General features: G+C 44.4%; 2 protein-coding genes across 2 annotated transcripts; both read left to right on the top strand.

Moving 5' to 3' along the window:
• Window positions 1–360: 360 nt before the first annotated feature.
• gpr17 (G protein-coupled receptor 17) lies at window positions 361–5128 on the top strand. The gene is made up of 2 exons (XM_037470675.2): window positions 361–832; window positions 2873–5128. The coding sequence occupies exon 2, from the start codon at window positions 2881–2883 to the stop codon at window positions 3889–3891; it is 1011 nt and encodes a 336-aa protein (XP_037326572.1). The 5' UTR covers window positions 361–832; window positions 2873–2880; the 3' UTR covers window positions 3892–5128.
• A 596-nt stretch (window positions 5129–5724) lies between these two features.
• Window positions 5725–15610, top strand: inpp5d (inositol polyphosphate-5-phosphatase D). The gene is made up of 27 exons (XM_037470304.2): window positions 5725–6111; window positions 6554–6617; window positions 7864–7999; window positions 8090–8234; window positions 8543–8683; window positions 8772–8862; window positions 8940–9017; window positions 9110–9187; window positions 9292–9415; window positions 9612–9718; window positions 9952–10054; window positions 10143–10339; window positions 10416–10533; window positions 10615–10711; window positions 11600–11738; window positions 12043–12151; window positions 12281–12369; window positions 12749–12830; window positions 13138–13227; window positions 13315–13425; window positions 13496–13575; window positions 13661–13748; window positions 13834–13980; window positions 14066–14123; window positions 14203–14400; window positions 14495–14931; window positions 15020–15610. Exons 1-27 carry the CDS (start codon window positions 5972–5974, stop codon window positions 15058–15060), a joined length of 3288 nt encoding a protein of 1095 aa, XP_037326201.1. The 5' UTR covers window positions 5725–5971; the 3' UTR covers window positions 15061–15610.
• Window positions 15611–15829: the final 219 nt, after the last annotated feature.

Here is a 15829-nt window from a genome sequence, read left to right as displayed (position 1 = left end):
GGGGCCGATGTCTGTGACACACAGCTGTGAGCTGCCTGTATGAAAGAAATATTATCCCCCCTCAGCCAGCGGGGACTCTCTCCACATCTGTCTGATGGCTATGTGACTGATTATTTTGGGCATTCCAATTCAGGATGCCCCCAGGAGGCAGGAGACCAACAAGGGCCTCTGTTTCCTCAAAGCCTGGCCCCCACCCCCCCCCCCCCCCCCCCTGGAACCCCTCCCGCCCTTGTTTTTACCCTGGCTCCCCCATAGGGAACAGGCCCCTCTGTAGAGAACACACCAGCAACAAAAGATCATCTCTGAGGCTTTAGTCATAAACCTCTAGATGAAGAACACAGTTCATCTTCTATCTATCAGTGGGGGGGTGGGAGTTCATGGCTAAAGGCTCTCGGGGAACCACTAGGCCTCGTTTCCATGGAGTCATACCCGACGTCTCCTTGCGACTGAGGCATGCCATTCTTCTTCCTGCTGCTAAAATGTGCCGCTTATTCTGACTCAGGCTATTGTGGAGCGCACAAGTGGCTCTCTGAGGAGAAGGGGATGGATAAAGAAAGGGCGGGGTCAAGGTTCAAATGAGCGACTCCCATTGGGGCTCCGTTAGCTGTTATCAAATTTAGTTGAGACACAAGAAGAGCTACAGTTTCATTGCATTGGACATCTTGAGGGAGCGTGAAAGGGTTATAGGACAGCGTTCTTTGTGTCTGAGCTTCACTTCTCCCAGAGCTCGTCCCCGTCTCCACTCTGCAGCCGCGCTGCTTGTTCAGCAGCTGAATTGTTCCCAAAGCAGCTGAGCTTTTCTTCAAGACGTAAAGTTAACTGCAGAGCTCAGGTAAGTCTTTGTTATTTTTTGGGGCAGTAGAGGTGTTTTTATAATAACTTCATTCAAAGTTTGGGATTCCGTCTGTTTTCACAGTGCATGCTGTATTTTGGTTGCTTAATACAATGCTGTAAACAATATATCCTTCAGCTATAAAATGAATTCTGTTCAATCGGTCTAAGAGTTGAGTTACTTCTGTCATGTAAATCCCAGCTCAGCAGTAGGACAGGTTGTTGATGTTTTTCACGAGTCAGTCAATATCAAGTGCACCAGCATTTAATCCACTTTCCAAATTTCACATTTACTTCATTCTACTTTAGGTTTAGCTGTGATGAGTTTGAACAAAAGGAGATTGTACACATTACATCTGTCAGTGCTTTGCTCTGACAAATTGTCACCGACTAATCCCTGGAGAGGACCGGAGCCAGGATGCTCGGTCTCCTCTCCGCCAACACTCTGGCGTGGATCTGCTTACCCAGATCCTTGTGATAATGGCATATTTTAGGATTTGCCTCTCGTTGGGATTATCCCTCGGGGGTCCGTATTTACGGGAGCTTTTCCATTGAGCGCCGCAGCCCCCGGTTTGTTATCCCTGCTGGGACTACAGTTCTTTTTTTCTTCGGGGCTCCTGAATGCGCCCCGCCTGAGCCTTTGGCTGAGAAAGGCCCTCCGCTGTGGGTCTCACAGCTCCAGCATGTGCAGGAGCGTAGCGCGCACACACACACACACACACACACACAGAAAAAGCCCTACGCTGCTACATGTGATTGGTTGCTAATGGGCCCAAAGTCAGATCAGAGAGCTGGTGAACCAATCCCTTTTTCCTTTATGTTCAGAACCCCTGTGAGGGTGCAGCGTTACTTAGACACATTTCACTGTCTGGCGAGCTGTTTGCATTGTGTATTTGGGCACCTCCCAACAGCTAGAAACATCCGTGGGATGACAAGTTCATCCCCTGCTGCACATGTTTTGATGCTGTTCTTGGATTCCCCACACATTTTAAAATGAAAGTTCCAGAGGAGCTCTGACAGTAATTAAGATGTTTGGCTAGGACATAGAACAGGACATAAAACAAAAGCAGGAGTGGACAGCTGGAATTTTCTGGTGTAGTAGGAGGTGATTTTTTTAGGTGTGTCCAAACAATCCTCTACCAAAACCACAACAATACAAATCTTTTGAGGAATGGTTGATTATTTTGGTCTGTTTAAACATGAAACTGTTACTAAGGAGACTCAAATGTAGGCTACAGTAACCATACAGACATCGCATATAAAGAGAATGAGAAGACCAACAACATTATGTATGTAGCGTAGCGTGAAATGTGAAAATGAATTCAATTAATTGCCAAATTCATGAGAGGATACAACTAGCTAGCTAAGCTAGCATTACAGCATGTTTGAAAGAGATTTTATGACTATATCAGACACATGAAGCGGCTGATTAGTGCTCGGTGCACAGTATTCATTAGGATAGACCTCGCCATTCCCCCTGAGAGTTTGGTTCAGACTAAATGAAAGTTTATTTGCTGACAAATCAGCGGCCAATCTGCGGCCAAATACGCCTCAGAGAAAAGATCTGATGACTTAGACTTCCTGAGCGTAATAGTGTGTGCGGAGGAAGTCCAATACTTGCACGGGTCAGAATGAAGTAATTATCCGCTCGGAAGGCATGTGCACATTAGCCCGGGACACTGACATCTATTGTTACCTTGAGACTGGCACTGTGACAAGTACGCTCCCTGCCTATTGTGAGTGTGTGTGTTAGTGTGAGCTTGTGTGCACGTATGTGTTTGTGTGTGGAGAGCGGAGATTAAAGTGGGCAGGGGTTGGGTTTCCTGTCAATGGGGCTGTTTGCTGTCTGAATACTAACAATGAACAGTTATAGAAATCAAAAGCATGTGTTCTGTCTCCAATGGACTGTTTTAGTTGTATCCATCCTGCAAATATACATTGGTTGCTTTACTAATAATCCCAAAGAGAAGACATGTTTCCATTAATTATTCCAGAAATTGCTTTTAAGGTAAATTTAAGACCATTTTTCTTGTGCCCTCAGTCATCCAAATGGAGTCTGTTACGATGGCGTTGCCGTCCAATCAGCCAACAGAGATCTGCGCAGCAGTGGATACAACAGTTGAGAACACGCTGTTTGGATGCTTCTACATCCTGGTTTTCTTCCTGGCGCTGAATGGTAACAGCCTGGCTCTCTGGATCTTCTCTCACCAGCGCGGCGTTTCCTCCCCAGCTAACGTCTTCTTGATTCACCTGGCTGTGGCGGACTTGTCCTACGTGATCATCCTCCCGCTGAGGGCCACCTACCACCTCACCGGGGGCCACTGGCCCTTTGGCGAGGTGCCCTGCAGGCTGGCGGGATTCTTGTTTTACGTCAACATGTACGCCAGCCTGTATTTCCTGGCTTGCGTGGCGGTGGATCGTTACATGGCCGTGGTGCACCCTGTGAGGTCGCTGAAGGTCCGCCGGGCCCGCTACGCCCACATCATCAGCTTCTCGCTGTGGGCGCTAGTTACCGTCTCCATGGCGCCGCTGCTTATCACCCACCAGACGGCGGAGGTGAACGGCGTGACGGTGTGCTCGCAGCTGTACAGAGAGAAGGCCTCGCCCAAGGCGCTCATCTCCCTGGCTGTGGCCTTCACCCCGCCATTCCTCGCCACCCTGACCTGTTACCTGCTCATCATCCACAGCCTGCACCGGGGCTCCCGGTTAGAGCCGGCCCTCAAGCTAAGGGCCCTGCGCACCATCGGCCTGGTCATGCTCATCTATGTGGTCTGCTTCCTGCCCTACCATGTGAGCAGGGCCACTTTCATCCTGGGCTACAGCCACCCTGACGTCTCGTGCCAGACACGCAGGGGCCTGAGCCTGGCCAACCGGCTCACCTCTTCCCTCACCTGCCTGAACGGTGCCATGGACCCGCTGATCTACCTGTTTGGCGCCGAGAAGTTCCGCGGCACTCTGATGCGATTGTTTTGCAAAGATCGGGCGAGCGTGTCGGGAGCCACCAGCGGAGAGCTGAAGGGGACACACGAGAGCTCTGTGAGCGCCAAGTCTGAGTTCTGATGAGACGAGATTTGAACAAAGATGCTTTTACAACACAAAGGAAAATTGTTTTTTTAATTGAGTGTTTGTGTGGTTGACGTGCTACTGCAGTCCCCTGAACCTGAAAAGCCCATTTTCAGTGTCCACTCGACGTCTCATTCACCCTCACAGGTTTGGACTGTGTGAGTGTAAGGACTCCAGATGACATGTGCGGACTAGGACAGCACTTTGTGAACTCACGCTACCGGGACGTGGACGTTCCTGTGACTATTAATTATAAAACTTGTATTCCATATGTAACGTAATCAATGGAAGATCATTATTTTTGCCCCCCATTTAAAATCCAAACGGTACTTTCAACCCACATTACCATATTTGGAAGTTACTTTCACCCCCCGAGAGGACAAATGTCTGTCAACTGGCAGAAAGTGTGCATAAAGTTCACCAGAAAACCCTCCCAACATTAGCCCTCGGCAGAGAGGGAGCCATCGGAGTCTGTGAGACTACGAGGCTCTCGTTTCCAACCTGACCTCGACAAGAAGGAGGCCATTTCCACACGCCTTTTGTGTCAAACATCAAAAATGTACATAGTCCATTTTTAATCAATACTTTCTGTTACTGTTTTTGTATCTTATGCCAAATGTGATGAATACTTCGCTTTTAATGAAAATGTGTTATCTAGGGTCCACTTAAATTTGACAGGGTTTCTGTGAAATACTGGTTTGTATGACTAATACCTGCATAACTAATGACGTTTCCATTAGCCAGCACAACCAGTGCTAAGTTGCTAAACATGGTAGACATTATACCCGCTACATCAGCATGTTAGCGTTGACATTCTGAGCATTCTAGCATACTTGATTGTGCCTAGGGAAGCCTGACTGCACACTCTTGTCTTGTTTTAATATTTTAAAACCACTTACAAATGTATTTTTGAAACACTGCATATTTCACTTTTGCTAGACAAATCTTAAATGTACATATATTCTTCATTTACTCCTCTATGCTATGCATTCATTGTTTTGTCCACATTTAGATGATATTGCACTATTGCATGACAAAATATTCTTCCTTTTTTTTAACCATGAGTTTGGCTTAACGCCATTTTCAGAAAAAAAAAAAATTTCACAGACAGACATGATTCACACGGCATGTGCAAGTAAGCTGTGAGTTATAAATGTACTTTGCATTTTTAAATAATAACTGAATAAATGTTTGATTTCACCTCCACTATCCACGAGACGATGAATCTTTATTACGCTGCCGCCGCATATCTGCTCGTTGTGAAAGTGGGAGACCTATTTTCGAGCAGAAAGCTCCGAGGCTGCAGTGACTTGTCACTGTGTACTTCTCTTTTTTATCATGTGACCCATGCTGTGGTTTGTGTGCGGCTCATTTTCCTCCCCTTATTTCTGCAAGACTTCCTGTCCATCACATGAACAGGGCAAGCCATTTTAAACTTGTATTTCCTGAGTGTACCCATTCTAGCCCTAGCCCTTCTGGTTGGAAAACAGCCTCAAGACGGGTCTTCTCGGGTCGATGTGACCGTATGTTTTAATCTAGACCAAAGGTGAGGTGAGCTATGAAGATTCGTCTGGCAACCAAATTAGGCTTCGAATGTTTTCACAAGCACATTTATCAGGAGATTAAGAATAACATTGTTGTTGCTTCCCTGTTTCACTTCTTTTAACTTAACAAATGGATTCACTTTCTTTGTGTGCACTTCAAGTTGGCGAGCAGGTGCACAGAGACTTCTGGTTAATTATTACAGTCGTGTGTAGTTCACTTTGGCAAGTGAAAGTATGCATTTCCATTTACAGCTCTGCAGATCTGTCGCGTTACAAGCAGAGCGGAGGCACCAGAGCCCTCCTCTCTTGACTTCTCAAATGAGGAAGTTCAGAGGCGATCTAGTAGTAGCTTCCTTTTGTAGCTTGCGGAGGCAGGGGATGAACAAGTGAAAGAGGGGACTTCAAACAACGCGCCATGAAAAGTTGACAATAGGCAGAGAGGATAACTTCTAACTTCTACTTTGGTTCGCTGGAATATAGTTTGAGATCAGATGCAAAACTCTTGAGCTCAAGCTCTAGGGTTGAGGAACAGGATGCCGAGTTATCAGCCGTGGTGCCATGGTACAATAACTCGATCCCAAGCTGAGGATCTGCTTTCCAAAGCAGCAAGAGATGGAAGCTTCCTTATCCGGGCCAGTGAGTCCATAAAGGGCGCGTATGCCCTCTGTGTTCTGTAAGTTGGCATTGCTTGTTTCAAACTATTGACAGTTTCAGAAAGCAGACGATAATGATTCTTCCTTGTTCAAAAACCTTTATAACATGTAACATGAGATGTAAATAATTCTAACTAATGGAAAACAAATGACACGGCTGTTGTATGGAATGTTTTTCTTAGGAGAAAAAGACCCTATAATTTTGGATATCACATTGGAAACGGTTAAATGTGTTTTAACACTTTGCACTGCAATGCAGGACTAGTTCCTCTTTATTTGGATACTGTGCGGCCACAAAGAAACACCCTTTGCGGCTCATATCATTTTTCAAGAAGGAACCACCATCTAAAACGCCATCCAAACTCTTTGCATGCGGAACACACCAAAAACTCCAACCAACGTGTTTCCTTACCTTACAACACTTGTTCTATTCCAGTGACATTTGCATTATTTTGACTGCAGATTCCAGAACTGTGTCTACACATACAGAATCCTGCCAAATGAAGATAAGAAGCTCTCTGTCCAGGTGGGTTGACAGTTTGACACAAGCCAGCATGATGCCGGTCCAAAGACAGATTAACCGTTGTTATTGTAGACCTGTTGGTGTGAGGAATCGTAGAAGCGAACCAGACACAAATTCACTACATTGGTATAAGGTATTTTCAAGATGAAGATAATGCCTCTATTATCAGAATGACATACTGATGCGCAGCCATTTTGAACCCTGCCCCTATTTAGGGGTAATCTACTTTAAAAGACGCTGTGGCCATATGTGCAGCAACATGTCTACTGGGCATGGCAGTGTGTGTCAGCCAGTTGGTCCACACTCCAACAACTTTCCAAAACTGTGTGCAGACCTTCATCGCAACCACAGGACGAATTGACCCTTTGCCAAGTCTCAGTCTCAGGCACAGACTAAAGCATGAACCGGTTCGGACCAGGTTTCCTGTCAACTCGGCGGCTTTGCTCCATGAACTCTCATTAAGCTGTTTCAGGTTTTCAGCCTTTTTAGGTTGGTTTTGGAGCTACAAGATGTGAAAACCTTGTGTAACAGCGATAATACTTGCCAAGAGAGATTGGATCTTTGACATACAGTATGTGTCTAAGGCCTTCTCTCTGAAATCTCGTTTTCGGTTTCCACAAAATAAGAAAGTGTTCCTGTAGTTTGTGACAGTGTGGGCTGTATGGTAGCTCTGACAGCTTATCGGAGTTGCAGCGGGTGGGGGTGGGAGGCGGGGCTTAGAGTAGTGGCAATTGCATTTCTTTGGAGATCCCGGGACATTTCAAGGAGAACCATTTGAACTTCCTCACCGAGCTAGCAATTTTTCATTTGCATGTAGTTGCTGATAAAGGTATGACTGACACACTGCGTAAAGCCTTCTGTATGACGATACAAGTATAGGCTTATTGGAAAGTGAAGAGTGACTGTAGGATGGCATAGCATCATTCCTGAAGAAAGTAGAATCACATGGGACCATGCGCATTTACCACTAAAAGGACATACATTTTTATAAAGAATTTCCCTTGGGTCCAAACAAAACCAATAAACATGACTGCATGGAATAGACTTAGTGAGATAACGACAATAAAGGAAAACAAGGCACTACCATGTCTAAAATCTTTTGAAAGAGCACCATACATTTGCTGAGGGAACCTTGTTTGATGACGTGAAGGCTCTAGGTCACTGGAGGAAGTTTATGTCACCTGTTTAACCAAAACCAAAACAAAAGATATAAAAATCCAAAACAACAGCGCTGTGATCTGCTCTTCAGGCATCTGAAGGAGTTCCTATCCGGTTCTTCTCCATGCTACCTGAGCTGGTGGAGGCATATTACAGTCCCAACATGGGTCTGATCACACACCTGCAGTACCCTGTTGTGAGGGAGGACGAGATGGACGAGGAGCCAGGTCAGACCACTTCACTTCATCTGAACACTGGCTGCAATGTAACGTGGCTGTTCTTAAACAACCCCAATACTCAACCTCTGTGTGCCGCAGAATGCAGTGATCTTCCACCGCAGCTCCCACCCAGGAACTTCTTGGCCAACGATGGGAAAGACAGTGAACCCAAGTCTTCTGAGCAGGGCTCCAAGTCCTTATCAGACACCTACCTGACGAGACTGCAGCATATGGACACGTCCACGTATGCTCACATTTGCACAATTTGCACGTATGGCCGTCAGCCACAGAACACACCATTCAAAGTTTCTGATAATACACTTACGATTATGGGCGGTGGTTTGGCATCATGTGATTGAGATGGTGTGTGAATAGAGTGCTGCAGAGATGACATCCTTTTGTAGTCCAAACCCCAGAAGTTAGAATTGCACTGGAAGCTAAATCCAGGGAAGCAGGGAACTGGAAGCACAACGATTAGTACTTATTTCTAGTTCATTCCTGCAGCCCCTTCACAATGAGATAGCAGCGTTTAAAGTGTTGGTATGTTTCCAGAATACCAGAGGAGCATCAAATGGCTCTCCAGGAATACTTCAGGACCTCAATCAGCTTGGATGCTGAACAAGTACAGTTTGGTTACCCTAACCTCCCTGGGCTGAAGAAGCTAATAATGGATATCTGCAAGAATCTAAACAGGTACATTTAAGATTAACATACACATATTATAGAGATCACAGCATAAAGGGCCGATCAAACAAAGATCTGTACTTTTTTTGTGAGAAAGCGAAATCTCCCGCATCCTCCCAGTTCTGGAGGTCTTCCATCGAGCGTTGGACCAACAGCTCTCCCCCGGGATTGGACAGATTCCAAAACAAGTGGGTGGCTCCCTTGATCCTGTATCAACGCACACAAAAAAAGCCCCTTTCACATGTATTTTTTGCTTGAATTTCAGAATTGTTGTGATTCAGGTCAATCTGTATCCTTTAAGCTTGAGAGGCTGACAAAACTGCTCTACTGTATAGAAGATAAGGTAACGTGGCTCCTTTTACTGACTGAACAATCTTTGTTATTGTTTGTCCCTTACAGATGACAAACCGCTTCTGTATTTCTCTTTTTTTTCAGGCTAAAATGTCTTTGTTTGAGTCTGTTGGCAATGAAGGAGGCCACAGGAAATCCTTGATACCCGTTGTCACGTTTGAGGTGCTTTTCAAAATGAGTGGTTATGTAAAAACGCAGTAAAATTACATTATGAAAAATGTCTGGAGGTTTGTAGTTTTTTGACCCGTTTCCTCTGTCACTTGCAGGTCAAGCAAGAATCTTTGGCCATCCCTACAAAGATGTTCCTCAAAGTGGATGTTGAAAGTGGGAAGCTCTTTCTCAAGAAGTCGAAAGATGGACCTGAAGACAAATTCTTTGTGCACAACAAAAGTAAGAAACAGCACCTCGTTCTGTTGTTTGTGGATGTCCAGTCATTTTATTATTTATTATATTATTTCAATAATTATTGGATGGATTGCCATGGAATTTTGTTCATGGTCCATCAGAGCCCCCGGAGGATAATTCTTCTGACTTTACTTTCACCATGTAGTTCAACAACTGCTGTAAACCATGCATCCTTTTTCAGTCCTGCAGTTGGTGAAGTCGCAGCGAATGCACACCAAACTTGTCATCGTGGCAGAGTCAGAGAAAGAGAAGATTTTGCGAAAAGAGTTTACGTTTGATGACACAAAGGTAAAAAAAATATCTTATCATTGATTGATTGATCAAATTTGAGAGACACTGGTGACGCACACACGGGTTTAAAAACTGTAAGTTTATAAGTAAATAGAGTGATCCTGTGGGAGTCTGTTGGTTATAGAAGCAGGTTGATTGAGAAAATACTATTTCAGGGGCTTCCTCCAGTCAAGTGAAATTGAACCAAAAATTGTGTTATTCCTTTTATCTTTCTAAATGTTTCCCACCAGAAAAGGGAGGGCTTTTGCCAACTCCTTCAACAGATGAAGAACAAACACTCCGAAAAGCCTGAACCAGACATGATCACAGTGTTCGTTGGCACTTGGAACATGGGTAACAATATTCACGTCTTCAATGTTTAACAATGTTGAGTTTTAACTCATGTAACCACAAAGTACAATACTTCTCTGCAACTCCGCAGGAAACGCTGGTCCTCCACACAGCATCGACTCCTGGTTTCAGTGTAAAGGACAAGGGAAGACACGGGACGACACGGCAGATCACATCCCGCATGACTTTTACGTTATCGGGACCCAGGAGGATCCTTTGGGGGAGAGGGAGTGGGCATACACATTGAAAGGTGTCCTGAGGAAAATCACCAACATCAGCTTTAAACAGGTGAGTGAAGGTGGCAGAGCAACGAGGCCGAGTGTGTGCGCAGCACTGATGCATCACTTTGTCTCCTGACACCCAGGTGGCGATCCACACCCTGTGGAACATACGGATCGTGGTCCTGGCGAAGCCTGAGCACGAGAACCGGATCTCCCACGTGTTCTCGGACAGCGTGAAGACGGGGATCGCCAACACGCTGGGTAAAACTCTTGCACTTGTTTACGGGGCCTCCGATGATGAGGATCAATCACCACACCTCACTGTGTCTTTGTATTTTGTAGGAAACAAGGGAGCAGTGGGAGTGTCCTTCATGTTCAAGGGTACCTCGTTTGGCTTTGTTAACAGTCACCTGACCTCTGGAAGTGAGAAGAAGCTCAGGTGAGCAAGAAATGACATCTTTAACAGTCAGACCATTTAAATGAATTAGTTGCATTGTATAAAACAAAGGTGTACATCTCAAGTGTTTAAATGAACTCTGTTAAAGCACTTTAAATATATAATTCTCTGACTGTCGAAACTGCTACAAAAGGAGAGAGGAGCTAAGAAAAAGACACTTTTCCCGTTATTTGTTTATCTGTTGGACTTAATAATTTGTCCAAGGTTTTTACCTCTCAGGTGCTCTGCATATTTAACTATTTCTATTAAAACTATAGTCAAAGGTGCAGTGCAGCCATCTGACGTTAATGTTAGCTATGTTGCTATGCAACACTGCTTTTGTTGCGCTAGCTCACTGTTACCTACACAGATATTAGTACTGGCCGACCTTAAAGGAAAATAAAGCTTTGTATTGTTTTATTTTTTACACTAGAAGCTTAGAATTAGCTAATTAGCAACAACATAACTTGGTAAGACTTCTGTCTTGTGTGATAACATTTCAATAGATTTTGTTTTTAATTTACTTTCACTGCATGTTTTGTCGGGAAATTTACAAGATTAATGGTTTTCAAAAAATAAAAAGATATAAATTCTGCAGATCAGAGACAATGAGGATATATGTGTTCTTTCTTTTAAATATTTCAACACAAAATGATCTACCAATCGGAAAACAAATAGAATAAGAACATAAATAATATGAGGGTCCAAATATAATTTTGCATTCATGTTTGACTATCATTATTATGAAAATAACAATTTTCTTATAATACCTTTTTGATTTATAATTATACGTGTATGTCAAAGCAGAAAACAGTGTTTCCGTTTTTAATTTGAAGAACCTTTGACTTTATTGTGTCATAGTCCTTACAATAGAATTGTCTGTTTTTGCAGACGCAATCAAAACTACACCAACATCCTGCGATTCCTCAATCTGGGAGACAAGAAGCTCAATCCATTTGACATCACGCATCAGTTCACCCACCTCTTCTGGCTTGGTGATTTGAACTACCGCGTTGAATTCCCATCCACAGTAAGTCTCTACTTAAGGCAGTTTGCTACGTAGAAATGACACAATAAATATGCAATATTATCGCACAGTCTACACAGTATGTCTCGGAGCCAAATTAGTTGAGTTTCTATTGTTAGAAATGTTCCTATTAAGAACCTGCAGATTTACAAATAAATGGCTCGTGTCTGATATAAAAGCGCTTTGTCATGATCAGCAGAGCTGTACTTCCGTGAGTGTTGCATGCTGGTTGTCAGGTGTCTGAGCTCTCAGCTGCTAACACTTTAAGGCAGAATAAGTCAAGGCTTTGCACTGTTTCCCTTCACAGGAAGCTGAGTACATTGTGACAAAGATCAAACAGCAGCAGTACCAGGAACTCCTCAGTAAAGACCAGCTCAACATGGAGAGGAACGATGGAAAGGTCTTCTTGCATTTTGGTGAGCCTTGTCCTCATGGAGAATATTTATCAATACAGACATGCAGCAAAGTCATTGTCATTCATTGTCAGAATACGTTTCAAATACAAGCATGTCTTTTTGACAATTATTTTATTTGGATTATTGCAGACGAAGAGGAAATCACGTTTGCACCCACGTATCGCTTTGAAAGGGACACACGTGATAAGTATGCCTACACAAAGGCCAAAGCCACAGGGGTAAGCTCATGTTTACTCAGATGTCGTTACCCTGTATGGTTCCTGTCATGCACCATAGAGCACACACCACTAAAAGCAGCGATGGAACTGAACACATCCCTCAGCTGACACAGACCATTGCTTTTTGCTTTATTTAGGTCAAAAAGTCAATCAGAACATGTATGTGTGTGATGCAACTCATCTATGAGCTCTGATATCAATTTAACAAATTTCCTCTCGAGACAAAGGGAATGTTGAGTGGCATGAGTTGATCCTTACAAGCAATAAGATTTCATATCTCCCACTCCCAGCATGCTTTGTAAGGCTTAAACTTCTGCTTTAAAGTCTGATCCTTGACATTGTAACATTGAGTCTTTATGTATGTGTCATAACTCCTAAGACAAAATACAATTTGCCCTCGTGGTGCGATCGGGTTCTACGGAAGTCCTACCCTCTTGTCCATGTCGTCTGCCAAGCATACGGTGAGTCAATCCAAATTAGCATTATGTTGTTGTGCCTTGTGTCGTTGTAAGCGTTCTAGAAAGAACTGTGGGATTTGAAGAATTGTATTGAAATCATATAGAAACATGGTTTACGATGGTTATAATTTTAAATGGGCACCATTTTCCACATGAAGATCAGTTTACTTGTGCTGAGAAAACATGGGAATAGATTTGTATGATGTTGTGCAGCTCTGAAAGGAAACTGACACTAGAGACTGACAGTTCAATTATCAGTGCCCGCTGCACATCTTGTTAATTACTTTTAATGAGACTTTCTAACTCACAGGGTGTACCAATGACATCATGACAAGTGACCACTCGCCGTTATTTGCCACATTTGAAGTCGGAGTAGCCTCACAGTTTGTCTCCAAGCAAGGTATGATCACTGTCTTGGACCCCTATACAGATGACTTCATTTCATCCGCTCTGAAATGACAGGTCCTTTCTTTGTCTCATTTTTCAGACCCGAACAGCGCACCTCAAGGCGGGATACAGATCATGAACTGTGTGGCCACCTTGTTGACAAAGTCAAAGACCAAGTTCTTCATTGAATACCATTCCAGCTGCTTGGAAAGTACGTTCAATCTCACTGTAATCTAGTTTTATAAAGGCTTAGGTAATCGACATGAATATGTCGCTTACAGAAACAGTCAAGACGTTGGAGGGAGAGAACACAGAGCACTTGGACGGATCGATAAAAGTCTGGTTCGGCAACCAAGTTGAGGTGAAACGCGGGAAGAAGCTTTCAGAGTGGACAAGCCCTTGTTGCGCTTAGTCACCATAGTGCGATGTCTCTTCTGTCCTCTAAGCTCATCCCCATCATCTCGGACCCAGAGTACCTGCTGGACCAACACATCCTGATCTGTGTGAAGTCGACGGACTGCGACGAGTCGTACGGTAATGAAGTGACGCACGGTGATCGAGCTGAGCGCTAAATGACCCCTGCTGTAAACCATCAAACCGCTGTGTCTTGTCTCCAAAGGGGAGGGTTGTGTTGCGCTACGAGCTGCACAGTTTGCCTACACCGAGTTTCAGATCACACTGACTCACCACGGAGAAAGAACGGGCACTCTTACAGGTGGCATCCAGTTACGCACCTCGGAGGGCACTCCCACCGAGAAGTTATACGGTGAGCCTTGACATTAGCAGAGGGCTTACCCGTTAAATGCCTTCTACTACAGCTCTTGTAGCATCATCTTGTACTTTGCTTTCAGATTTCATTAAAGTCGAAAAGGATGACACTGTTGCTTCAAAGGGTAAAGGCAGCGACAAGTAAGGCTTTTTACCGCTTGGTTACCGCTCAAAATATCTCAAGAGCGACATCGGGGTTGAGATATCTTTCTGTCTTCAGGTTTTCCGTCACCCAAGCTCATGATATTTCCAACCCAAATTACATTGGGATGTCCTATAAGAGTGGGAATGTGGTGGATAAAGGTTGGAGCTACAGCATGCCACCAAAACACCTACCTACCCCCGGACAAGGCGGTAAAGACGCCAAGCAGGGCGGTTACGACGTGGGCACAACACGCAGTACCGCGGGAAAGCCCATGTAAGTGCCTTTGCTCTGCGGCAGAAACTCTGTGTTGCAGCCAAAAAATGCTGATATGATTTAGGAGAAAGTGAAACTATCCCATTCTCCCTAGGGGTGAGGATGAAAAGGGGTCAGAGATGTTCGACAATCCGTTATACGGTGCGATGGGAAAATCACGGATCAAGGACCAAGACCACCCGCCGAAGGACCTCCTTGTGCCGCCAGATCCAAACTTTGCAAACTTCAAGGTGGCAGAGGGCGACCCTGATCGCCGCCCAGTGCCGACCCCGCGCCACCGCTCCTTCACCTGCTCTGAGACCAAACCCCCGGCGCCGACCGGCATTCCCTCGCGGGCCTCAGGGCACAAGAAACCAGTGGTGCCGTCGCGCTCGGAGGGCGGGTTGGGGTCTGAACGGCCCCCGTTGCCTTCCAAGTCCCGGCCAGGCATTCCGGAGCCCCAGAACCTCAGAGACTACCGAGAGAGCTCCGAACTCCTCAGCAAACTCAGACCACCAGCGAGACCTGGCCAGCCGCCGCCTCCAAAAGACCGTAGGGAACGCTCTTTTTCAACTGTGGAAGTTTTTTCATTTTCTCATCAAACACGATTTTTATAATTGGGCTCTTTGTTTTTCTGCAGTGCACGCTGAATCTCCTAAGACCGGGCGTTCTGTGAAGTGAAGAAAGGCTGTGCGGCTACCTACTCTGCATTGTTGAAATCATTAAAATGGAATATACCACTTTGACATCTGTATAATAAATGTCACCACAACCGGTTAGCATAGCTTAGCATAGAAACCCTGCAACAGTGGAGCATTTAAAGCTTGTCCTTCACCGGTTCCTTCAGTTTTTAGTCTTGATGCTAAGCTAGGCTAACTTTCCACTGGCTATTATTTCATATTCTTTGTACTAACATGAGCCTGGCATCGGTCTTGTCGTCCAATTCTTGGAAAGAATGCAAAATGGTGTTTTGCCAACAAAAGTTTCCCTTGAAGTTATACAAAAAATAGCAAAACATTTGGTTTCTGCAAAGTTCGCATTAAAAAGTGGGTTTGGAATCAAACTGCCCATTTGATAACCTATACATATCATGTTGAGATTTACACTATACAGTAGCTAACCAACATGTACCGCACAGTATTATCCTCCAGGCATGATTACATGTTTACCATAACGATGTACAATAAATTCTCAGGTGATAACAAACAGCAGCTTGATTTGGTGGTTTTAGATCTATATCAAAGTCCCTAGTGGAAACAAATTTAGTTCTTCATTATTTGCTTCCATCTGCTGTTGCATAAAAGAACTGCATGCAGTCCATATATGATTTAAATATTTAAAGCAGAGGGGACATTATACTTTATGGTATTTAAAACATATTTGGCAATGAACCCCTAAATAATCTTAACTGTCATGTATAAATGTAATTGCACTTTGCATTTACAGATTT

This window comes from Pungitius pungitius, chromosome 7, assembly GCF_949316345.1.
Source record: "Pungitius pungitius chromosome 7, fPunPun2.1, whole genome shotgun sequence".
In the NCBI taxonomy this organism is placed as follows: domain Eukaryota; kingdom Metazoa; phylum Chordata; class Actinopteri; order Perciformes; family Gasterosteidae; genus Pungitius; species Pungitius pungitius.
Note: the sequence above shows the minus strand (reverse complement) of the source record. Positions and strands in the feature narration are given on the sequence as shown.